At 35.2% G+C, this 27,329-nt stretch overlaps 1 protein-coding gene across 1 annotated transcript in view; it reads left to right on the plus strand.

Annotated features, from left to right (window-relative positions):
• Nucleotides 1-6: 6 nt before the first annotated feature.
• Nucleotides 7-27,329, plus strand: part of LOC146994850 (uncharacterized) — a 157,504-nt gene continuing 130,181 nt past the window's right edge. Inside the window, exon 1 of the mRNA XM_085824577.1 lies at nt 7-4,514. Within this exon, the coding sequence (XP_085680703.1) occupies nt 203-730 (528 nt within the window). The 5' untranslated portion in view covers nt 7-202 and the 3' untranslated portion in view covers nt 731-4,514. The remainder of the gene's footprint in view (nt 4,515-27,329) is intronic.

Below are 27,329 nucleotides of genomic sequence, written 5' to 3' on the forward strand. Positions count from 1 at the left end.
CACTGAACCCATGAATTACTTTTAAAGAAATTAATATCACTTAATTTACAAATAATTTCTTTTAGCATGGAATAAATACCTAAACAGGTATCTTACAATTATGTGAAATAACATAATCTTCAAGTATCATCAGAGCTAGACCCAGTCCCGTAGGCGGTCGATATTAGCTCCTGAATTTCATTTATTCTGACCTTTATTTTGCATGTGTTTCCTTCGGGATTCTCATACAATGTCCTATTTTAGGACACCATCTTGTGATGACAATGATTTTAGTGATGCTGGTTCCGAGCAGTCAACTTTTTCGTTACCCAGCACATCACGAAGAGGGTTTATGAAGAACCCTGCGTCTTACCAAGCAGTTAAACCAACGAAAACTAAAAAGAAGAAATTAGACAATACTCCAGTTTCTCAGGAAGAATTGCATACGATGATTCGGAAATTATATCCAAATACCACTCCACTTTCTCAGGAAGAAATACTGAAGTTAAAAGATGAAAATGTGGAATTGCCGTTTTTAATTGAAATGATTACTAAACATGGAATTGATGAAATCCGAAGTGTAATGACAAAACAGGATGACACTCCTAAAGAAATGCAGACCACCACATCTCCAAGCGTAGAAGACGGAAAGAAAAGAACTTGTATCAAAGAAACTCAAAAAACAGAAGTATCGAAGAAACTCAAAAACCAGAAACGATCAACAGCGAATGGAAAACTCCTAAAAAGGTAGCAAAAATAGTAGATGAGCCGAAACCTATGGATATTGACAGATTAATAGATTTCAAATCCTGCAGCAGCAGCCAGATGAAGGAAATAACACGAATTACAAAGAACCACAACCACCCATTGTCTTCCCTCATGATGAGATTGATTGGCTCGAAATGGATGAATTTCTCAAAAAGGAATGCAAGAAAGAATATGAATCAGTAGTAAAAGCAAAAAACATCTACGTCTATATGTCAACGATGACTGACTATAAAAATATATGCAGATGTCTTTTACAACAAAAAGCACTCTTATCAACCACATAATGAAAAACTGCTAAGAGTTATTTTGAAAGGGCTCCCAGCTTCAGTGAAGGCACAAGCAATTCTGGAAAATTAAGACAGCAGAAAATACCCAATACTAAAAGTGAAACAGTTTACAAAAGGACACAAGGATAATATAGAAAAACTACCGATTTTTCTACTTGAACTTAATAAGAATGAACAAGGACAGCTAATTCACAATTTAAGCAATGTCTTCAGTTTTTCAGTTACCATCGAAAAATTTACGCTAAGGAAAAGACTGGTACATTGCTACCGCTGTCAAGAGTGGAGACTCTCACAAATGTATTGTAATAAAACAGTGCTGCAAATGTGGTGAGAATCAGAAAAGTAACACCTGCCAACTTAAAAAAGAAGAAAAGCCGAAATGCATTTTTTGCAATTTAGATCATGTTTCGAGTTATTGTAGATGCATTGAATATTGCAAGAAATTCGAGAAGAAAACACAAAAGCCCCAGCCAGCAGCTCCTAAAAATGATAAAGAAAACTTCTCTGAGATGCTAAAAACAGCAGACATCCCAGAAAAGTTAAGCACGCCAAAATTTCCTACAGTCAGAAGCTTTAAAGGAAAATCAAACCACCTAATGATATCAGTGAAGCAGTCACCTGGCTAAATAATGACAAGATATCTAACTTCTTAAAGATGATAATAGCACAAATTGGAAGAATTCAAGCAGCGAAAAACACCAGCAGATAAGCTCAAAGCGGGATTCCGAGCAGAAATGATCATGATGAACTTTGACGACGAAAATTAGACAACTTCAGACTTCTCCAATAGATGTCAGCAGATGAGACCTTCACTAAGCCTAAATCTCTTTTTCTGGCCAGCTTCTGCGACCACCGATAGATGGAGCCACAATATCATCGCAGCTAAGCCTAACATTGAATTTTGCACCCACTTACGGGATGACCAACAGATGGCAGCACGTATGCACGAGATGAACTTTTTTATTTCTCTTTACAAGCACTTAGGAAGTACTTTTTTCTTTCCAAATAGAAGCGAAATGCTTCTGAAGGCATTTTTTCTTTTCATGCAAATATAATTCTGTTTTACTAAAATTAAGGATTATGAAATTTATTTTTATATAACTCTGCAAAAAGAAATCTTTAGGTGTCTTTATTCCCCTTATTTTTCTATTATCATCATAAAAAATAATAGCATTTACCTTAAAGATAATTAGATTATTTAAAAAATACAATCTGTAAGCATTTTCTTTAACATGATATAAGATCCATTTATTTTAAATACTTTTCTAAAATGTTTTATAAAAAATAAGAAAATAATGTAAGCACAAAAAAAAGTGGTTGAAAAGTTATGTAAACTTCAGTACCCCTAAAATAAATAAATAAAAAATGAAAACAATTTCAGTTTTTATAGGATAAATATTAGGTCCAAACGGGCAAATTTTTCATTTATAGACACATACATGCTTCGAAAGCATTTGGGCTAATGCTACTTTGGACTAAAGTATTTAAAAGCTACATATCTTTTGAATTTAGGACAGACTGTCTTGCACACTTAAAATAAAAATGTTTTATTAATTACACTACTTGCTTTAAAACTATGTTTCTTAATCAAAAATTCGTTAAGTTTTTATAAAACATAAAATAATACACTTATAAAAAGAGCCTGAGGCAATTTATTACAATTAATTAAATTGTTTAATTTCCTTAATGAGTTTGATCTTTTAATTTCTATTTAACTACTTTTGTTAAACTTCAATTTACAATATAAAATTAGTTAAATTTTTACAAAATATAAAATAATTACACTGATCACTTTAAAACAATGATTTTTATTAAAAAATTTGTTACATTTTTTTAAAATATAAAATAGACAATAAAAATATGATAAATGCCAAATTCAGGCTTTCAAGTGCCCATGTTTGGGTGGAGGAATATATTATCCAAAATTTAATGACTATAAGCAACATTGTTTTTCCACAATGGGAAAACATACATACGTTCATGCAAATTCTCATTTTGTTTCTTTAAATACAATACAGGGCTATAATATTTGGTGGCAACAATTTCAAAAGTGACTCGGACATTTAAAGTGATTTGACACAAAATGCTGTTTTGAAACTAATAGCCCTTCTGGGCTAATTCCCATTTGGGCTTTAGAAAAAAATTATAAAATTAAAAACATTAAAATAAAAGCTGAAAGATTTTAAATTTTATATTACACCCAAAGGGAATTCTTTTAATGTTTTGTGTGTTACCTTTATTTCTTTAATACCCTGTTCTTCGCACTTAAACCAGGTAATATTCAAGTAAACAGTAATATAAAAAAACATTTAAAAATGCCTATCTTCAAAATTTCCGATAGACTAGCTAGAGATAAAGAGATTTTTTTTCCATACAGCATTACCATTGCTCCCTTTGAAATCACTGAGTTTGTTAAATCAAAAAACAGTTTACAAAAAGCATTATTTATAGCTATGTAAAAATAATCAAAGATGATGAAGCAAATACGAGGTGTGACACACAAAAAAAATGCAACTAGGTGTGTAGCTTGAAAAAAAGTGGAGTTGGCAACAACTATTTTGGTGAAGTCATCCCACACACCTCCTCTATCCATGTGGCCAGAATCGACTTAACCAACCACGCCAGTAGGGAGTACTGCATCATTGAGTGAACATTTGCAACTGCATTCTGCTGTAAAAAAATGTCTAATGTAAAAAACCAAACAGTGAATCAACATCATGTTTCTTGTGAAACTTAAGAAATCAGCCACAGAAACATTTCAAATGTTAACAGGCTTATGAACACGAAACTTTGTCTCGCGCACGTGTGTTTGAATGGCACAAGTCGTTTTCAAAGGGAACAGACAAAGCACGCATGTCAAAATCAAAATTCATGGCAATGTTAACTGTCTTCTTTGATATTAATGGAATTGTAATGATTCAGTGGGTTCCAAGTGGTCAGACTGTTAATCAACACTAGGACACTGAAGCACTAAAAAGACTTTGTCGAAAAATTAGGGAAAAAAGGCCACGGTTGTGGAATGATGAATGGTTGTTGCACCAGGACAATGCACCGGCTCACATGGCCCTATTTGTCAAGCAGTTTCTGATTAGCAAAACATTACTGTGATGGGGCATACTCCTTATTCACCTGACATGGTGTCATGCGGCAGTTTTTTTAATTTCCTAAAGTTAAATCTTGCTTAAAGGGAAGCCATTTTACCTCAGTTAAAGAGGTTCGGGCAAAAACAGAAAACCTCCTGAAGGACCTTCCAAAAATCTCGCTCCAGAACTGTTATCGGCAATGGCAGCACCGAATGCAGATGTGTGTGAATGCTGAAGGGGACTCCCTTAAAGGTGCACAGAAGAACTGATACTGTTAAGTACAATGATTTATTTTACCAGTCTCGTTTTTTTTGTTCCGCACCTTGTATACTGACTCATCTCAATATTGAAGAAGCTTTCCTCAGCTTTTGTCACATCACAGATCAATCATCTAAAGGTATTTCTTTATACCCATGTAATATTTTGGAAGTAAATGAAATTCATTTTTCAAAATTTTTTTTGAAAATTTTTACTTATTTGGAGGGGGCTAAGAGCAAATAAACAGGTGCTCTTAGAAATTCCTGCATTGAAAAATTATGAGAGCATTAATGAAAAAAGACATTGGATTTTGATAGATTCTTATGGTTTTATTAATCTCATGGCTTTAATTCTTTCTCTTTCTATATATATAGAAAGAATTAAACAGAGAATCTAGTCTAATGCTCATGATGCTTACTTATTTTTTTAATTTTATTTAATTTGACTATGGCAAAGCACTCAAAGGCCACCTGCCTAAGGGTAGGGATTTCTTCGTGGAGAAATTTCTGAGGGAAACTGTCTTGTATACACGTTGCACGTGCAGGAAACAAAGAAAATGCCTACACAGTGAGCTCGTTTGCCAAAACTTGAATTCTCAGTGTACAGAGACTTTATTGCTCATTCACTGATGGGCCAACGCTCTTGATGCGCTTTATTGAATATAAGTTTTATATGTGCAGTCGGAAAATTGAAAATATTTTTTGTCAAAATATTATAGTTAAATAGAGGCAATTTTCTATCAGCGTTACTTTCAGTGTAATTACCTAATGCAGAAACATAAAAGTTTTATAAATATTTATAATTTGGTTTTCGATATAATGAATTAAGATTACCCAGTATTCTATACATTCTTAAATTTCATTTTTCAGTATAATAATATGCAGTTATTTTTAAAGGGTGTAAATGGTTAAAGTTTTGAAATATGAAAAGAAAAAAATATGTTTGTGCTAAAAAAAATGCAAATGCTAACAAATTTTAAAATAAAATTGTGCAGAATTGATCATGATTAAATTCATCTTCTTTCAGTTAGGTTTTTCTCAAAAATATTTATGTGTTCAAGAATATACATGCTCAAAGTGTGAATATTAGAAATTATATAAGGCATACACGGAAGTAAAAGTAAGCTTTGGAACAGAAATTCAACTAATTTCAACGAATATCCCGGATAACATGATCACAATCTATCTGAATATTTATAAGAAAGTGTTGGCTACAGGTTTGCTTCCTATAGGCTCATATTTATTTATTATTATGTACATCTGTGATTGCTATTTTTTTATACAGAGAATGTTTTCTCCATCTAGGGTTTACAACAAAAAAATTAAAGATTTTAATTTCCGTAAAACAAAATACAAAACAGATATTCTAAGGCAAAACAAATGTGTAAAACCTTTTTACTCACCAAAATGCACAATATATTTCTACTTCAACTAAAAGGAACAAAATTAAGTTTTGTTCGTGTGGCTGGCTGGTTCAGTTAGAAATAAATATATAAACTTTTTTTCCTTCTTTCCTCTAAGATACTAAAATTCAACAAGATACTTTTTTTTTTTACAAAACAAAAAGCATAATTTATTCATTTTCAATAAAAAATAGTTTATACTATTTGGATATTACAGAACATAGGAGAGATACTTATTGCAAACATACCAGGGCTGCCATCGTGAAGGGCTTTTTAATGAAAACTGACTTAGCACAAAACACCTATGATGCAGTCATCCCATTCACCTATGTTCGAACCTAAATCAAACTATCGGTAACTGTTTTATCATTCGGCTATTAGCAAGGTTCTACTAGACGAAACCAATTCAAAAATTTTGTTCGCATACAGTACTAAACTCTACACTCACAATAAGAGAATTCTAGTCTTACTATATTTCTTGTGCTCTGTAGTTAGCTAATTTTAATGCAATTAGCAGGTAATATCGATATTGGAAAAATTTAAGTGTAAACTGCACTTTCGAATTTTCTTTCGCATCGCTCTAAATTTTACAGCGTGAGCCAAGTTATACGAACAGATAATAGTTATACATGTGGAGGGCGTACTGATTTTCCTGGATAGCAAATAAAAGGTCTTTTTCTCATCAAAGGTGCCATATATAATACATAGAATGACAATGCACATTGCCTTTCATTCTTATCGTCCCTTCCCTAATTTTCAACGTATATCCTGTTCTTTATTCTAGTCATTTTACATTAACGTTTCTTTTCAACATGCACCCTATTTGAAAATACTTGATCTGTTTTTAGGAATAGAGCTAAACTTTTCTCAGTATTGTAAGAGAAAGATGTTCAACTGAATGTAAGAACGCATTTTGTAGGAAAATCTTCTGCAAAATGCTTCAATTTTATAATAAATATGTGAGTAATATATACAAAATTTAAAAACGGATTTTATACATATATATTTACAAATTCATTTTTCATAGTTTTTTTTTTAACCCCAAAGGGGCGCTAGGACAGATGGGCTACTAGTCTCAAAACGGCATTTTATAGCGTTTCACTATAAACGAATCAACTTTTAAATTGTTGCCACCAAATATTATCATCCTGTATTATATTTAAAAAAATTAAATTATTAATAATCTTTGAATCTGGAAGTTCGAATTTGTTTTATTATCTCTTTCATATTTTGTAAATCTTTGACGAATTTTTGATTAGGAAACTCAACAGTTTCAAAGCGAGCAGTGGTAACACTGTAATGAATAAAATATTTTTATCTCCAGCGTGCGAGACTATTTATCGGAAATTCTAAAGATATGCTGTTTTGAAATATTTTATGATATTGCTATTGAATTGGAATTTATGTGCTTTAATTGCGAAGAACATTTAAAGTACAGTAAAAAGTCTTTAATCTGGACTCGTCGGGACTTCGGCTATTCCGGATTATCGATTTTTCCGGATTATAGATCATCAGTTTAAATCTGGTAAGATGGCATGCAGAAATTATAAAATTAAAAATATGAAACCATAATTTATAAAATAATGAGCAATTATGATCTAAAGGGTATCAAAATTTGCAAAAAAAGAAGCTTTATTTATTTGTTTACTTTATTAAACATTTCTTTCAACGCGCGCATGCGTACCTTACGCATAGCCGAAATTAGAAAATTGCAACCAGAAAACTATTTGATTTGTATTCCTGATATTTATAATGACGAGGAATTTGATTTAAATCATATCAAAGAGGGAGTACATTGAGATTAAATACTACATTTAGTAAGGAATTATAAGATGAATAAAATAAAAACATCTGCCCTGAAGATAAGGATAGTGGTGACAGATCAACTTCCAGTTCATGGCACGCCACCGCCACATCCCTCCCCCGCGCAGAGCAGTGTGAAATTGATAAACAGATTTTGGAATGGTTAGATAAACAAAGGATATACCTTTATCCATTTTTTGTAGCAATTCATTTTTTTGTTTGATGGACATCGAATCATACTTTCGTTTTCTAGATCCTTTGGGAGCTCCAGCATCGGAAATTCTATTTGACATAATCGAAAGTTCAAACTTACTTTTATAAAATTGCTCTTACAGTCTGCAAAAAAATAATAAGCCGGATCCAATTCGAAGATTAAGGAACAACGCAATCATCAACATTAACTGAAATACATAATTAGATAATTTTAGCTTATACCGTCCGTTATACATTAAACGCGCATGCGAAAACGTATTCTGCGCTTGCGCAGATGCATATGCGCAGTCGTAAATGTCTTGCGCGCACGCGTAAAACGCCTATGAGCATGCGTCAACATGGCGCATGCGCAGAAAGATTTTAGCTTTGAGGTCCGGATTATGGGTGTCTGAATTAACGACTTTTGAATGTATTTAATAAAGGTAACACACAAAGCGTCAAAAAAGTCCGTTTGGGCGTAATATAAAATCTGAAAGCTTCTGAATTTTATTTTAATGTTTTTAATTTTAAAATTCCTTTTTAACCAAATGAGTTTTAATTCCAAATGAGTGTTAGTACAGAAGGGCTATTAGTTTCGAAACGGCATTTTGCGTCGAATCATTTTTCAAACTGTTGCCACCAAATATTATCGCTCTGTATTCATTAAAAGAAACTAAATAATGAGAACGTATGAATGTTTTTCGCATTGCAGAAAAACAACTTTACCTAGAGTCATCACATTTTGGATCACACAGTCCTCCACCCGAACAAGGACACTTGGAAGCCCGAATTTAGAATCTGAAATATGTTTTTATTGTTTATTTCATATTCTGTAAAACTTTAACGGATTTTTGATTAAAAAACTCAACAATTTCAAAGCGAGCAATGGCAACACTAAGGAATAAAACATTTTTGTCCACGACCTGCGAGCCTGTGTCTAAATATTTTTAACCCAAAGTGGTGTTAACCCAAATGCTCTCGAAACATGTATGTGTCTGTAAATGAAACAAATTGCCCGTTTGGACCTAATATAAAATCTGTTATAATTTTTTATTTATTTTTTGGGGGTATTAAACCCAGTTTTACATAACTTTTCAACCAAATATTTTGCGCTAGCATTATTTTCTTATTTTTTATAAAACATCTTAGAAGAAAAGTATTTAAAATAAGTGGATCTTATATCAAATTAAAGAAAGTGCATAACTGTCATAAGAAAAACTGAAGCAAGGAGGATAAAAAGTTTCACAGGTCGTATTTTTCCACTAATCTAATTAGCTTATTATAAGATAAAGACTATTATTTTTTTGCGATGATAATAATAATAAAATAATGGGAATAAAAATGCCTACAGATTTCTCTATGTAGAGTAATATATTTATATTAAAATTAATTTATTAATCCTTAATTTTAATAAAACAGACTTATATTGCCATATTTCATAAAAAGCATGTGCATATTTGTATCCTACAAAATAATTTGTTAAAATTCTACAGGGTATTTGAATGGGCTCCAGACACACTTGATGTACGTGTGAGTAACACGTGCATACGAAAATATCCCTAACATTAACTAGGAAAGTCGAAATCTTAGTTAGGTAGACATGTTACAATTAATAATCAAATTTAATAAGGAAAAGTAACAGTTGCCGGGTACATTATAACGGCTTAAGAAATTCAGAGCACAGTACAGATGCGAGTACACAAGTTTACATTTCTCGGCGAAAACAGAGACGCACACATTTGTTGAAGTAGTTCCACTTGACTGCCGGGGAAAAATCTTCTCTCTCCGTCAGCCTGTAGGTTTGCCAAACGGGTTTACTGTTTCACCAATTGGCGCTTTTCTGTACAGTTTTTAAGTCCGTATCGCCTGTTTGGCGCTGCCGCTGCATACTCCCTCCGCAGTGTCAACGAAATGTGACATACCGATGCGGGGGTCGGATTAATCGCCCAGAACGGGTGATACAAATGTCCGAAGTTTTTTTCACACTCTTGGAAGCAACTTGAGAAGAGTCCATGGTTACAAAAGCGGGTTTCAGTCTATCTATGGAGATTGTTTGCTTAGTCCCTTTTATTTCGAGATCAAATGTTTTATCTCGTCTTTCTAGCACCTTAAATGGTCCATCATAAGGAGTTTGAAGTGGTTTTCTAACTCCGTCACACATATGTCATAAACACATATGTGGACTTGTGAAGGCGTGGATGAATGAAACATGTTCGCTGGCCATGGCTAGAAGTCGTGGTCGGGCGGACACTGGCAAAGTGAGATTTTAAATCCTCCACAAACTGTTTGGGGGACGCATCCGGAGGTGTCGGATTAAAAAATTCTCCTGGGAGACGGATAGTCTTTCCATACACCAGTTCAGAAGTGGTTGCTCCTATGTCCTCTTTGAGAGCGGCACGGAAACCCATCAGCAGCGTTGGAAGGGCAGCCACCCAGTCACTGGTATCGTGCGCTTTTAAGGCAGCTTTCAAAGGACGGTGGAATTCCTCGATCAGTCCATTCGCCTGTGGGTGGTACGGAGACGTCCTGATCCTCTTGATTCCCAATAATTGGGAAAGGGCTCAAAATAAGCCACTTTCAAACTGTCGCCCTTGGTCGGTAGTAATAACAGTCGGACAACCAAATCGAGTAATCCAGTGGTCATAGAAAACCTGTGCTACTGTGCGTGCTGTTATGTCTGGTAAGGGTACTGCTTCGGGCCATCTAGTAAATCTATCTATCATAGTTAGACAGTAATAATTATTTTGAGAAGGAGGTAGGGGACCAACAAGGTCAAGGTGGACGTGATCAAACCTCTGTGATTGGTCTGGAAACTTCATTAACGGGGTTCTAGTATGCCTGCTTACTTTTGCTTTCTGGCACGGAATGCACTGCCGTGCCCATTTAGCGCAATCTTTGCGGATGGAAGACCAAACAAACCGTGAACATACTAACTTTGTTGATGTGCGAATGCCGGGGTGAGACAAATTGTGCAAGGTGGCAAAAACTTTCTCACGGAATGCCGGAGGAATGTAAGGGCGGGCGTTACCTGTTGACACATCACAATATATCGGTAAGCTACAATTCGGTAAGGTAAGTTTTTTGAGATGTAGAACTTTTGACTCTTTAAGCAATGTTTGTAATTCTGGGTCGATTTCTTGCATTTTAGCGATTTCCTCATAGTCGATAGGGTTAGGCATGCTTATTGCTTCTATACGCGAAAGTACGTCGGCAGCGATATTCTCCGAACCTTTTATATGGCGAATTTCAGTGGTGAATTGGGAGATAAAGTCTAACTGCCTAGCCTGACGAGGTGAACACTTATCCAAACGCTGTCGGAATGCATACGTGAGCGGTTTGTGATCGGTGATTAAAGAAAAGTTCCGTGCTTCCAACATATGCTTAAAATGCCTAATAGCAGCATAAGCTGCCAATAGCTCTCGATCATACGCACTATAGTTCCTTTCCGCCTGCGAAAGCTTTCGTGAGAAAAATGCGAGAGGCTGTAAATTTCTATCAACTATTTGTGATAGCGTTCCACCAATCGCGAAGTCTGACGCATCAACCTGTAAAACCAACTGGGCATCTTTCTTCGGGTGTGCCAAAAGAACAGCATTAGCGATTAGCTGTTTGCACTTTTGAAATTCACTCCGCGCTTCCTCAGACAAATTCAGGATTGTCTTATCATTTATCTTAGCCCCTTTTAAATACGAAGTTAAATGTATTTGATTCTGGGCTACGTTGGGTAAAAATCGACGGTAAAAATTTAAAAATCCTAAAAATCTCTGCAAATCTTTTACCGTTTTAGGAAGTGGGTAGTTAAGTATCGGTTCCACTTTGTTCGTCAAAGGCTTGGTACCATCTTTATTGATTATATGGCCTAAAAAAGATATTTCCGGAACGCCGAAAACACATTTCGAAGCGTTAATTGTCAATCCATATGAAGTTAATCTTTCAAAAAACAGTACGTAGGTGAGATTTATGCTCATCTTCCGTATCACTAAATATCAAAATATCATCTAAGTAGATGTAGGCAAATTTTAGATCTCCAAGAATTTCGTTCATAAACCTTTGAAAGGTTTGAGCTGCTCCGCACAGTCCAAAATTTAAAAACGGAAATTCGAAAAGACCAAATGGGGTGCAAACTGCAGTTTTCGGTATATGATCTGGATGGACTGGTATATGATGATATGCCCGAATGATATCAATTTTTGAAAAAATTGTCTTTCCGCTAAGCATATTATTAAAGTCTTGTAAATGCGGTATAGGGTATCTGTCGGGTTCGGTGCACGCGTTTAGTTTTCGGTAGTCTCCTACTGGCCGTATGTCACCCGAACTTTTAGAAACTACATGAAGAGGTGATGACCATGCTGATTTTGATGGTCTACAAATACCTTGATCTATCATAAATTGAAATTCTTTTTTTACTGCTTCGTATAACTTAGGGCTTAACCTACGCGGTTTACTGTGCACAGGAGGACCGTTTGTTTCGATGTAATGAACCGTACTATGCTTTACTCTACCCGAATCGGATTTTAACTTCAGTACTTCCGGAAAATCTTTCAAGATTCTGTGATATGGTGAATCACCAGATATTAACTTTACCGAAAAATAATTTTTAGAATCGGAAGGAGAACCAATACGAGTTAATTTCGTAGTATTATCGATAAGCCTACCTCGTTTTAAATCGATTAAAAGATCAAAATGCCTTAAAAAGTCGGCTCCTATTATAGGCACTGGTACATCGGCGATTAAAAACTTCCACGAAACGTTTCGTCTAAGTCCTAAATTCACAGTTAACAATTTTGTTCCATACGTAGAAATTCTGGAATTATTCGCGGCAAATAATTGAAACGAATCAGGATGCATTTTCTTAAACTTAGAAGTCGGTGTCACACATGAAACATCCGAGCCCGAATCAATCAAAAAGTTTAAATTTAATCTGTCATCGTAAACATGTAAACGACATGAATGCGCGACTGCCGATGAATTTCGATCGACAGCCGCTACTACTAGTTTTCCTGAGCCGTAGTGTTCTGAGAAAAGGAACAAGGTGCTCGACATTTTCGTGCATTATTACCGAATCGCGAATGAAAATAACAATAATTGTTCACACGCTCTCGGGAATGCCCACGCGAAAAACTACGTGCTTTGTTATGTTGATCCCGGGGGAAATTATTCCTCATTTTTCCGCGGGAGAGTCGCTCGACTTGTTTACTTAGGGCAGAGATTTCACTCCTTAAGGCCTTAAGCTCCTCAAGGGGGGCACCAGAACCGTTAGGGTTTCTGGGGGAACTCGCCGAAGCTGCCTGGACCACGAACACGCTGTTGTTCGTTGGCGTGCGCACTTCAGCTATCTTATCAGCCATTTTTGCTAAATTGTCTAAGGATTTCGAACTTATTGATAAAATGGCATGCACCTCGGAAGGTAACCTTTGCAGCCATAATGATTTTAAAAATTCGTCAGTTATACAGTTTCCACCTAATTCTCTCATTTTTCTCAATAAGTGAGATGGTTTGTCGTCCCCTAAATGCAATTCAGAAATAAGTCTGCGTATTTGCTCGCTTTCCGAATCCGAGAATTCTACTATTAACCTAGCTTTAAGGGCATCATATTTAGCCGTCGCTGGGGGATTAAATAAAATATCTGATACTGCGGAAAGAGTTTCAGGGTCTATCGAAGAAACCACGTGGTTGTATTTTGTACTATCGCTACTAATCTTCGCTAAAGCAAAGTTACTTTCAACTTGAATAAACCAAAGTTTAACATTATTTTTCCATAAAGGGGGAATTTTGACTGCCACGTGTGAGATTTGTGGCTCCAGAACCGCCATATTCGATTCCTCGTTGGTTTGGCCTTCCGATCCTGGCATGGTTGCCAATTATAAATATATCGTAAATCGTAAACTTAATGTTTTGCACTATACCTTATCAAAACAGTATCAATTTAGAATAAAATAATGAAGACATTCAATATCCCAATAAAAGTGTGAGTACGAATATTACCCAAAGATCAATTTTAAACAATCAATAATTAAATTAAAACTATAATTTTAGAGCAAAATATATCACAAAAACATAATTAAGACCAATCACAGATAATTAAAAAAATTTGACCACATACCTGTAAATCCTCCTTAAGTGTGATAAACCACGTGTAATCCGTACGATAAAATGAGGAGGAAATAAATAGGGTTGAGCCTTTATCAGTCATAAGGAAGAGCATTGGCATCAAAATAAGGCATATTCTTAGTTTTTAAACAAAGATTGAGACAGATAGTCATTAGGGATCGAAACAGAAGGAGCGAGGGACAGGGTCACCAATGATGTACGTGTGAGTAACACGTGCATACGAAAATATCCCTAACATTAACTAGGAAAGCCGAAATCTTAGTTAGGTAGACATGTTACAATTAATAATCAAATTTAATAAGGAAAAGTAACAGTTGCCGGGTACATTATAACGGCTTAAGGAATTCAGAGCACAGTACAGATGCGAGTACACAAGTTTACATTTCTCGGCGAAAACAGAGACGCACACATTTGTTGAAGTAGTTCCACTTGACTGCCGGGGAAAAATCTTCTCTCTCCGTCAGCCTGTAGGTTTGCCAAACGGGTTTACTGTTTCGCCAATTGGCGCTTTTCTGTACAGTTTTTAAGTCCATATCGCCTGTTTGGCGCTGCCGCTGCACACTTATTTCATAATATAACAAGCAACTATTTATATTATATACAGTCAAAAGTCATTAATTCGGACACCCATAATCGGGACCTCAAAGCTAAAAACTTTCTGCGCATGCGCCGCGTTGCCACATGCGCATAGGCGTTTACGCGTGCGCGTACGACTGCGCATTTGCGTGTGCGCAAGCGCAGAATACGTTTTCGCATGCACGTTTTATCTATAACAGACGGTATAAGCTAAAATTATCTAATTATCTATTTCAGTTAATGTTGATGATTACGTTGTTCCTTAATTTTCGAATTGGATCCGGCTTATTATTTTTTGTAGACTGTAAGAGCAATACTATAAAAGTAAACTTGAACTTTTGATTACGTCAAATAGAATTTCCGATTCTGGAGCTCCCAAAGGATCGTACAAAATGAAAGTATGTTTCGATGTCCATCAAACAAAAAGTGGAATTGCTGCAAAAAATGGATAAAGACATGAAGAATGTGACAGAGAGGTTAGTGAAAACGAAAAAATTTCGATTGACTAGTTAGTCGGTATTCTCGTCACAGCAATTAACGGGACTTGAACAGCGGAACTTTGTAACTGAACAAAAAATTATGTCTGTTTATAGAATTAAAGAGAAAGTATTATCACATAAAATGAAGCAACTTAAACAACTTACATTGAAAGAAATGTTTAATAAAATAAACAAATAAATATTAAGCTTTTTCTTTTTGTAAATTTTGATACCCTTTAGATCATAATTGTTCTTTATCTCATAAATTACGGTTTCATATTTTTAATTTTAGAATTTCTGCATGCCATCTTACATGATTTAAACTGATGATCTATAATCCGGAAAAATCGATAATCCGGAATCGCCGAAGTCCCGACGAGTCCGGATTAACGACTTTTGACTGTACAACAATGCCTTTAATACGTCAAGTCACCAAATGCACATGATATATATATATATATATATATATATATATATATTCTCCTCTTTCGAGCTTTTATAAAAGGAGAGTTATATAAACCATTTAGTAGGAATGAAACTTTTTACAGCTCTCAGCTGATATTATGATGATGCATTACAATCAAAAGTCGTTAATTCGGACACCCATAATCCGGACCTCAAAGCTAAAAACTTTCTGCGCATGGGCCGCGTTGGCACATGCGCACAGGCGTTTTACACGTGCGCGTAAGACTTTGACTACTGCACATATGTGTGTGCGCAAGTGCAGAATACGTTTTCACCTGCGCGTTTAATGTATAATGGACGGTGTAAGCTAAAATTATCTAATTATCTATTTCAGTTAATGTTAATGATTGCGTTGTTCCTTAATCTTCGAATTGGATCCCGCTTATTATTTTTTGCAGACTGTAAGAGCAATTTTATAAAAGTAAACTTGAACTTTCGATTATGTCAAATAGAATTTCCGATGCTGGAACTTCCAAAGGATCTACAAAACGAAAGTATGTTTCGATGTCCAACAAACAAAAAGTGGAATTGCTGCAAAAAATGGATAAAGACATGAAGAATGTGACAGAGAGGTTAGTGAAAACGAAAAAATTTCGATTGACAAATTAGTCGGTATTCTCGACACAGCAATTATAGGGCTTGAACAGCGGAACTTTGTAACTAAACAAGAAACTATGTCTGTTTAATAGAATTAAATAGAAAGTATTATCACATGAAATGAAGCAACTTAAACAACTTACATTGAAAGAAATGTTTAATAAAGTAAACAAATAAATATTAAGCTTTTTTTTTTTTTTTTTTTTTTTTTTTTGGTAAATTTTTATACCCTTGAGATCATAATTGTTCTTTATTTCATAAATTGCGGTTTCATATTTTTAATTTTAGAATCTCTGCATGCCATCTTACGAGATTTAAACTGATGATCTATAATCCGGAAACGCCGAAGTCCCGACGAGTCTGGATTAATGACTTTTGACTGTATAATGTTGTGCTGCCATTATTTACTTTCTTATACAACTGAATGAATTTTAAAATATTTAGTCATCTTCTTGAATTTATTTCATAGCTCTAAAATTATTTTCGATTATATTTTGGCAAAATAAATACTTTGTTTTGAGAAGGAAAATTTATATCTCAAATGATTTTATCATTTCTCTTTTAGAATAATGGCTGTTTATCCGGGAACATCTTAAAAAGAGTACACGCGGTTATGATTTTAATGTAAGAAATTAAATGAATAAGATTAGGCTTTCAATTATGGACTATTCCGTTTTTGAATGCATGAGAGACGTGTGAAATAAGTGCTTGCAAAGCGATTGTGCGATAAAATGCCACTGAATGTGTTGTTCCTTACCTTGCTAAAGAAAATTTAGAGAAATAAGACTGTTCTTAGCACTTATAAAAGATGCTGAAACGATCTAAAATTGCATTTAAAAACTTAAAAATGCAACTTCTGTGTAGTTAGTGCTTGAAAGTAATATTTGAAATCTCTTCTGAAAAATTTTGGTTAAAAATATATATCAGTTAATTTGCATCAGACGAGTATGGATTTCTTATTCTAATAGCACACCGAAAAACATATTATTCAATGACATATTTATTTCTTTTGCAGAACGAAAAGAAATTTTCTTCATACACTTGTAATAAAATGAGTCAAAAACTGTCGTTTGCGGAAGCCTACTTTATTTTTATTTATCTATTTATTATAAATTAGAAACCATGGTTCTGCCCAGAATATTGTAATGTACACATGCTTCAAAAAAATTGCACGACTAAACAATTTTTTCACTGTTCTGTTTCACTGAAAAAATTGTTTAGTCCTGGAATCTTTTTGAAGCATGTGTACATTACAACTATCATGAATCTACTACCAAAATGCACTTTAATTAACGATAATTGCATATTAATTTAGTGAATAGTATGTCTTTTTGTTACTCTATAAAGGAATATTGAAATAAAATATGAAAATATATTAAAACACAAAGTAAATGGTAACAAATGACCCAGATATAAAAGAATTTTGTTTTTTTATAATACTTATTTCATCAATTCTTTATTATGGTTAATCTTTGAATTATGGTAACTTGGCGATTTTTTGGCAAAAATTTGGTGACCAACCCTGCTAGTTTTTGTTTGATGACATTTTGTTTTCATGAAGTAAAGGCATTTTTTTTTTTTTTTTTTTTACTCAATATTTTTTCCCAACAATCTGCTAGTCGAATTACGCTTACGCTAGAACTTTTATGGAGCAAAAGTGCTTAATCATGACGAAGATTAGGTGTGAAATTGGGAGAAAGTGCAGAATCGCAAACTGCTTGCCGCGTTTTTAAGAATTGCACATACACGGTATCCATGTACACGTCGACCTATTTTCACTTAAAAAAACATCCTAGAATTGCAAAAAAATGGCATTGCGCACACTCTTGACTTTATCCATGTACACTGCTGAAGTCCTAGCTAGTAACCTTTATCGTCTTATCAAAATGTTGCCAAACTACCTGTTACCATATTCCAAAAATTAGCCCTTTTTTATTTCTCCCCAAATTGATTTCTTTCTCAATGTACTTTTGCTCCGAAAGTTAATACCAAATCGTACGTTGGGTATCATTGACAGTGACAAGAATAATATTACCACATTTGTATTAATTACGGGAATATGAGCCAGTTCCGCTTAGAAAGTCCTCAGTTGAAGCTTTACTGCTCTTAGGCACAGAGCCAAGAGTACTAATTACAAGATTAACATCACTGGAAATGTAAATCACAAGAGTAAGCATTGATTGTTACTCAAACATTCAAGAGAACTTAATTCAAAACAGCTAAAGAGAGCTAATCCGCGAATTCGCTACAGTCAACAAGAGCAGTTTACTAAACAAACTAACTAAAATCACACGAACTGAGAGGTTTTCCTCCTTTTATAAGATTTTAAATCGCGTGCGAGAATTTTTTGGAACTTCTCGGAATCAAAAAGAAATATTTATTTATTAAATGTTAAATGCACGTGCTCTTGTATTTTTAATTTTTCGGCTTAGCTTTAATTTAATATTCGTCACGTGCTGCACTGCACAGGGAATAAAACAATTTAATTCATAATTCAACTAACATTAGCTATTTAAATACCAAATCCTTAACAATATTATGATAATTATCTCAAAAGAGGATACGTCCACCAACAGCCAAGCAGCAAAATTGCTGAACACTGGTATTTCGGTTTGAATCCCAGATAACGGGCTGGCTGCATGGATGTTTTCATGATTTTTCTATTGTGTAACATGCATATAGAAGCCATTTTCTATTACACAGTTCTGCATGAAGACATCCCTCTTTTGGAAAATAGCCTTCGAACACTTTTTCAAGTAAACCAAACCAAAGAGAAATATTTCAAACGAAGCATAGATATTAAATTTTAAATAGTTCTATTTTGTTCTTAGGCTGTGAAATTATTTGAGTGGACAAGAAGGAAGGACGCCATAAAAACTGCACATAAAATGTTAATAAGATATGAAAACTGATTTCAAGAAATACATGCATATATTGGTCTTTTTAGTAAAACCACAATCATAAGTATTAACTAATGAATTTTTAAATAAATGGTAATCAGTACCTAATTTAACATAGCTCATCAGTCCTTAGTCATAAATAACGTCCACTAGCGGCAGAGGAGTAACATCACTGAACACTAGTAGTTTGATCTGGTTGAATTGAGTTTTCAATTGAGTTTTCCCACTTGTAACATGAATACGAGCCAGTTTTCTTCAAAAAGTCTTCCAAGAAGGCATCTCTTCCCATACAGAGACAACCCTCCTTTGTTTTAATTAACCTTAGTCGTAAATAAATTGTTTTATTATCCAAAGTCCTCCATGAAAGTTAAAGTTGTCTATCTTTATCTGAGCATCTAATTGTGTCATTTCAAATCTTGATATAGACAAATAATCGGAAATTCTTATTTCCTTTTTCGAAATTTTTTGCATCCAGAATTTTATGTCCCAACCGTGTCGAAATTTAGAAATAAACACATCTTCATAACAGTAAAGTATTCATAATCAAATATCGTTCAGACCTTTTTCTTTTCGATAACACATTCAGTAAAACGGAAGTATTTTGCTTAGGGTAAAAAATGCATCATACAATTTCATGTACTTTCAGTACTTTATTTTATCAACACCAAAAAGCAATTTAATCAAATACGATATCATTTGCGAATGATTTTCATATCATGCCAAAGAAGGTTCTCAATTAGTTTGTTTTAGATGAGAAATCAGAAGAGTAAAGCAAATTTTTCTTTAAAGAAACGCACCTTGTCTTCATATTTTAATAATAAAATGTCCATACTTCACATTCACACAACTAAATGAATTTCGATACAAACATATAAATGACACATTACTTTGAAATGGAATTACAAGATTTGAACTCTTTCAAAAATCTCATTTTTATTTCAGAACAATTGTTCAAAATATATATTGAAGTAACTCTTTTTGTGAACTGTTATAATAATTTTAAAAAAAGCAGTACTTTTATCAATGCGCACAGCTAAACCAAAAATTATATAAAATTTCTCTGTTTCTACAGTCATTGTAAGATACATATTTAAGTATTTATTCTATGGTAAAAAATTATTTGTAAATTAGGTGATGCTGAATTCTTTAAAAGTTATTCATGGGTTCCGTGCAAATTAAATTTACTTTTGCAGAAGAAATTTTGTTTCGTAAATTTTTCACATACAGAAAGTTTTGCATTGAAGGCTTTCCAGTATTTTCCAGTTTCAGCACGAAAATCGCCCTTAGGTCGGCAGATGGTACAGCTGGATTTGATGTTTTTATTTATGATCCTCCCATTGTAATGTCTTCCTCTAAGGATTCCCCACTACCAATTAAGCATGACAGGAGGTCGGAGGGAACGACAGTACAGAATATTTCATCCTCGATTTTGAGGCTGAAAATGTAAGGCAGAAAAAATCGTTTGAAATGCTTTCGGATTCATCAAAAGCTGGCAAAATAATTCGTGTCCGACGATTTGGAAAGCCATCTTTCAATACGAAACAATCCGTCTGTAACGCTGAGAGGGTTAAACCTACTAAGATGGCATGTAGAAATTATAAAATAAAAAATATGAAATCGTAGCTGAGGTATGGGTTTTTCATAGTTTTCACCATGTATAATGTGAATACGATCCAGTTTCTACTAGAAAATCCTCCACTAAAGTACCCCAACTTAGGCAGACAAACCTGAGATGCTTTTACCATAATCAAATAGCCTAAACCAGGGATTCTCAACCTTTTCAAATTGTGTACTACATAAATATGAAGAAAAAAAAAATATATGTTGTAAGGATCTTAAGTTTTACTAACGTTTATTTTATTTTAAATCTTTACTATCACTTCTTATTTTCTACTTCCGGCCAGAATTATAAGCGTGAAGGAGTTTATGCAAAGTTGTCTGGCGAACGCCAAGTATTTAAGTGTGGCCTTTTTGCCAAGCAGAAGAGAGGAAGCAGTGAGTTCGAAGCAGGCCGCTTACCTTAGAAGTTATGCAGTTGCTATTTGCCTTCCAGGCCAGAGGTTTTAATCCTCTTGATAAATTAAACGTATTGTAGTGTTCACAGTCTCTGTGCTACATACGCTTCCTGTTATTATAAGGCCAATCTTATTCTAAAGTTAAATTAGAGTTTAGTTTTATTTTGATATCTTTTACGTTAGACCCCGAGTGGAGGGTCATTGTATTCCGAAGTACGGAAGTCATTGTATATAAAGAAAAATAAAGGGTTTTGTATACCCTTCGTCTGTATCCTGTCTACTTACTACAATTAGTGAACATAGCTTTAGTAAGCTCTCTGTTCTAGTCAGGTCATTGTATGTTTCCGAAGAAGGTAAGAAGAAACATTGAACCTGATAGTGGCGCCCGACGAAGAATAACCATGGCCGAGTTTCAGGAAGAACCTGTGCTGCCTGCAGAAACGGCTCAGAATCCAGAAATGCCAGCTGCCGCCCTGGAAGGATTTGGGTACATCGTCCAGACCATGCGCGCTTCGATGAAACCAGAAGCAACGTTTAATGGAAACTCACAGGTAACCAGTTTTTTGGAAAAATTGGATGACCACTTCATGCTCTACCCCGTGCACGAGTTTCAAAAAGTTACCTTAGCTACCAGCGCTTTGAGGGGCCAAGCGCTTAACTGGTTCAAATGTATCGGCAGAAGTCTCTTGGGTCAAGCAGGAAGTCCCACCTATACTTACGAAAATTTCAAGACTGCCCTACTAAAAGCCTTCCCTGTTGTAAGGGATCGTGCGAAATTAGAAACAGAACTTTTCAGTATATATCAACAAAGAATGGAAAACCTCTCGAGCTTTATTTTAAGAAAAATTCACGTTTTCAAGCTCTTGTATGGAAACCGTCCGGATCCTGAAATAATTCAAGTGATTTTGCCGAGGTTACTACCCCAAGTGCAAGACTTTATTGAATTACGAAATCCGACTACACTGGAAAAGTTATTTGAGCTAGCAATGCAGTTTGAAAGTAGAAGAACGGCGGACGTCGAAAGAAGACGCCAATATCAACAGCGAAACCAATTTGGTACGCCAAGACTACAGCAAACTCAAGCACACGGCTACGGAGAAAAAGCGAATCAGTGGGCAAGGAAACCCGAGCATTCAAAAACAGCCGGCGAACGTCGACAGTTCAATAGCAACCCAGGAAAAAAGTCTCAAGGCCAGTGGAAAAAGAAGGAAAGCACGGAAAGGAAAAATAATTTAAACTAAAACGGATTTCTGCTGACGAGAGGGTGCGGAAATCCGAAGGCCACAAAAACCCCTCTTCCTATAAGTTAAATACAGTAATGGTGAAAAATCTGACTCTTCCGAAGATTGAAGTCTTGGTGAATAATATCCCAGCCACCGCACTCCTGGATGCAGGCGCGCAGTGTTCCTGTGTGGCAGAAGATTTTTTTAGAAAGTATTTTCGGAAATACCGCATATATAATTCGGATAATACGACAGTGTTAGCGGCGCAAGGAGAACTATGTAAGTGTATAGGTAAAGTACCGCTATATGTCCGTATCAAGGACGAACAAATAAAGGTGATGTTTTTTATAGTAAAGAATTTGCAAGCAAATTTAATCCTAGGAATAGACTTTCTTTCAGACGCACAAGCTACACTGGATTTTAATGCAGCGTCCCTTAAGCTGACGATGAAACCAGTGCGTGTAGAAAAGGTTGAACCGCCAAGGTTAAATCTTGACCACCTGCCTAATGACGAGCAAGATAGAATCCGACAAGTGGTAAGTGAATTTGCTTCCTTATTTAGTGATATTCCAGGATTTACTCAGGTTACTAACCATAGTATTGACACTGGAGATGCATTGCCGGTTCGTCAAAAACCATACCGGTATGATAAGAATAAGGAAAAAATTATAGAATGGCATATTACCGATATGCTACGTAAAAAGATCATAACGCCTATCTCAAGTAGTTATGCTAGTCCGGTGGTTTTATGTAAGAAAAATAATGATTATCCTTTGGAGCATCCAAAAAGGTGGAGATTTGCTATTGATTACCGTAAATTAAATTCCATAACGAAATATCCGGTATATCCGTTACCGATCATAGAAGAAATTTTAAGGAACATAAAATCAACCAAATTTATGACGACTTTAGACTTAACGAATGGTTATTTTCAAATAGGGGTCAGGCCTGAGGACGTGCCTCAGACTGCTTTTATAACCAAGTCTGGCACTTATGCATTTTTGCGAATGCCGTTTGGCCTTTCAGGCGCCCCAGCAACATTTCAGCGATGCATGGACATTGTGTTAAGACCTGTTCTTGGAAAGTCCACATTTATCTATTTAGATGATATCATTATTACTAGTGGTAATCTCGACCAACATATACAGGATTTAAGACAGGTGTTTTCTTTATTAAATGAGGCCGGTCTAAAAGTTAATGTCGAAAAGTGCAAATTTGCAGCCCCTGAATTAAAATATTTAGGTTACAAAATATCGCAAAAAGGGATCGAGACAGATGAATCAAAAATAATCGCTGTACAAAAGTATCCGACTCCAAACACGGCAAAGAAGCTCTCTTCTTTTCTAGGACTTTGTTCATATTATAGGTCCTTTATAAAAGATTTTGCGGCTATCGCTGAGCCATTGTTAAAATTAAAAAGGAAAAAGGCAAGATTCTCGTGGACTGCCGAAGCCAATAGTGCTTTCGAAAAATTAAAACAAGCATTAACGCAAGCCCCTGTGTTGAAATTTCCTGAAAAGGATGAAAATTTAGAAATTTCAGCGGATGCTTCGGATTATGCTGTAGGAGCGGTACTTTCGCAAAATCAGCAGCCCGTGGCATTTTTTAGCCGAACTTTAAATCAAACACAAAGAAACTATTCCGCGACCGAGAGAGAGGCACTTGCAGTTCTGTTAGCAGTGCAAAAGTTCCGAGTCTATTTTGGAAAGGCGCCGATAACAGTATATTCTGATCATGCGGCGGTAACTAGATTGTACTCAGGGAAAAATTTATCCCCAAGGTTAATAAGATGGGCACTCAAGCTGCAAGAATATAATCTGGTAATCAAGCATACCCCCGGAAAGGAAAATATCGTAGCAGATGCCCTATCACGAATTAAATTAGACGAACAGGGTAATACCGTAAAAGTTGCAATGCTGACAGCGTGTACAATAAATTCCCGAGAAACTGTAATAACCGAACTGGGTAAGGATCCTGAGTTTGGAAGTATTTATGAGTATTTGAAGGATCCTGAAAATTTTAGCCACCAAGATATTGTGGCGATAAGAAATAGGGCGGCCCATTACGAACTAATAGATGGTCTATTATTCTACACAAAAACTACGAATTCCAACAACGAATTTCGACCTGTTATCCCAGCTAGTCTTAGATTAAATATCCTGCAAGAGCTCCATGACAGCCCTTTAGCTTCTCATGCTGGTATTCGAAAAACTATCCAACGCGTACGCGAGGCAGTCTACTTTCCTGAACTGCAAAAGTTAACAAGGGCGTATGTCCAGTCCTGCCCAACATGTCAAGCCGTTAATTATATTAATTTCCGCCCGGCCGGGTTTCTAAATAGTATTAAATCCGAATTTCCAAATGAAATAATCGGCATCGATTTATTGGGCCCTTTCCCAAAAAGTCAGTTAAATAAAAATCGCTATCTCCTTGTTATGGTTGATCATTTTAGTAAATGGACCGAAATTGTTCCCTTGAAACGAGCCTCCGCGAAATTAGTTACTGATTCTATTTTAAATAAATATATTTTAAAATACGGGGCGCCCCTAAAAGGTATATCGGATAATGGTCCTCAATTTGTAAGTAATATATTTGAAGACATGTGTCAAAAACTGGGCATACATCATTTAAAAATGGTCCCGTATCGGCCGCAATCAAATATAGCGGAATGGGTCAACAGAAATATAGTGAAAATTATCCGTAGTTATGTTAAAAATTTTCATAAAAGCTGGGATAACTATGTCAATGAATTTGCTTTCGCCCTTAGGACCGCAAAACATGATACAACGGGCAAAACTCCTGCTGAGTTATTTCTAGGCAGAAAGGTTATAACACCGTTAGATAAACTATTTTATGTGCAACAAAGAGCCCCAGAATTTAAAATGGGTGATATAGAAAAACTAATAAAAGAATCAAAAAAGAATACGGAAGTAGCACAAAGAAAACAGAAGTTATACTATGATCTGAAACGACGGGGAGTAACTTATAAAGTAGGGGATGAAGTTTTAAAAATTAAGCATTCACTTTCTTCAGCACCAGAAGATAAAATTGCCAAATTTTTTCCACGCTTTGAAGGACCATATGTTATAGAAAAATAACTCACGCTGTTGTAGTGTTAAAGGCAAGAAATGGTGAAACCTGTTCCGCAAATATGGATCAAATTAAACCCTACTTCGATCGTAATAAAATGAAAATCTTTTCAGATCTTTTGCAGGATCCGGTACGGCAGACACCGCAGGTACAAGTTCCAGAGGTGGGAAAACGACAAGTACAAGGGCAAGCCAATGAGAGACAGAAGCAAGTGAAAAGAAAATTGCCCCGCGGAAAAACTGAAGGTAAAAAGAAAAAGAAGCCGTTCCACCGTCCAGAAAACAGAGTTCATGAACATCCCCAGATTGAAGAAGGGAGAAGGACGACGTATGTGGAAAGGACCGGAAGAAAGGACGGCAACTATAACCCGGCTGTGAAACGGAAGATTGACTCATCCGACAGAACTCTCCGCAGCAAAAGTCGCCGAACTGCGGAAGGGCCATCAGCGGCGGAGGAAAAAGTACAAGAAAAATTTGAACGGCCAACAACGAGGTCCAAGCAGGATCACGACAGAAGTTTCCCGGTTCCACCAAGACCAGCTGCCTTCAAACGGCCAAGACCACAAGCAGAGGACAGAAGAAAGATGTTCAAGGGTGGCCGTAGTGGTGAAAAACGGAAGCTTCCAGAGGAAAGCACTGAAGGGCGAGCCCGTACAAGAAGGAGGATCAACCAAGCTACTATCAGCTATACCTTTAAAGACTGGGCCCAGAAAAGGATGTCTGAATATTACAAAGATAAGTAAAATTTTATGTTACTTTACAAACTTAAGTTAATCTTTCATTCTTACTGCAAGTGGCAGATTTCAAGAAGTTTTACCTCATGCGAGGTCTACCTTTATCGCCAAAAGGGCGAGAAATGAGTTGTGACCGATTTTCTTATTATGTTTTTCAATTACTCGAGCGTAAAACTAAAGTTGATGTATAATAGCGTTGTGTAAAGACTTAAATATTGTAAAAAGTTATTGTATAAATTTTATTTAAAACATTCTAGCAAGAAAGAAGTTTTAGTCTGAAAGACTTTTTGAAATGTAGTATTATTTCAATGTAGAAAGAATTGGCACTTGCTTTGAAAAGAATAGAAGTTAACAATGTACTACTAATGTATGTTTTCAAATGTGTAAAATTAACGGCATGTTGATATGTTCTTATATACATGTGTTCTGTTATTTTAAATGTTAAGAAATACCGTGATATGGTAAAAGGGAAAGTAATGTTAAAAATTTGTTATTCGTGTGACTGTAAAGACTAAATCATGGCGAATATATGTTAAAGGTTGAATGATGTAGTTAGGCTCTCTGACGCTACACTTTAAAGTTAGCCACTTTCAGAATAGTACCTCAGGGTCTAGAGTTGAAATTAGGGTGTGTTAAGAGGTCTCGTATGTTGAATTTTAACACGTTAGTGTTTTGATTGTAGGAGGAAGTGTGGCACACGTAGACAGAAACACATTCGTGGATGGTGTTCTTTTACAACACATGTCAGAGAGCACGGGGAGAGATAATTAAAATAGTCATGAATGAAATAAGACTGTTAAGAAAAGTATATTCTATATGTTATTTGCAATGTCATTCTGTAACATTTCATTAAACTAGTTTTCCTTCCAGATCTCTGGAAGGAACCAGAATTGAATAAAGCTCCTGTTTAGATGCAGTACAGATGAAAAAGAAAAAAAAAGATTGTTGTATATCCCGGGAGCTGCTATTGTAACAAATTTCTTTCTTTTAAATTTTCTTTAATTTAAAATTCCGTTGTATCTTAACTTCTAGCTAAGTTATGATTGTAAAAGGTTGGCCTCGCGTTAGTTTTTAGAGTTAAAAGTTTTCAACAAGGTCGTTTTAGACCTCAGTTTCAAACCAATTAACTCTGGCGGGAAGTATGTAAGGATCTTAAGTTTTACTAACGTTTATTTTATTTTAAATCTTTACTATCACTTCTTATTTTCTACTTCCGGCCAGAATTATAAGCGTGAAGGAGTTTATGCAAAGTTGTCTGGCGAACGCCAAGTATTTAAGTGTGGCCTTTTTGCCAAGCAGAAGAGAGGAAGCAGTGAGTTCGAAGCAGGCCGCTTACCTTAGAAGTTACGCAGTTGCTATTTGCCTTCC

Source organism: Stegodyphus dumicola, chromosome 10 (assembly GCF_044657685.1).
Source record: "Stegodyphus dumicola isolate Sdum_Otavi_A_Nest chromosome 10, ASM4465768v1".
Classification (NCBI taxonomy): Eukaryota; Metazoa; Arthropoda; class Arachnida; order Araneae; family Eresidae; genus Stegodyphus; species Stegodyphus dumicola.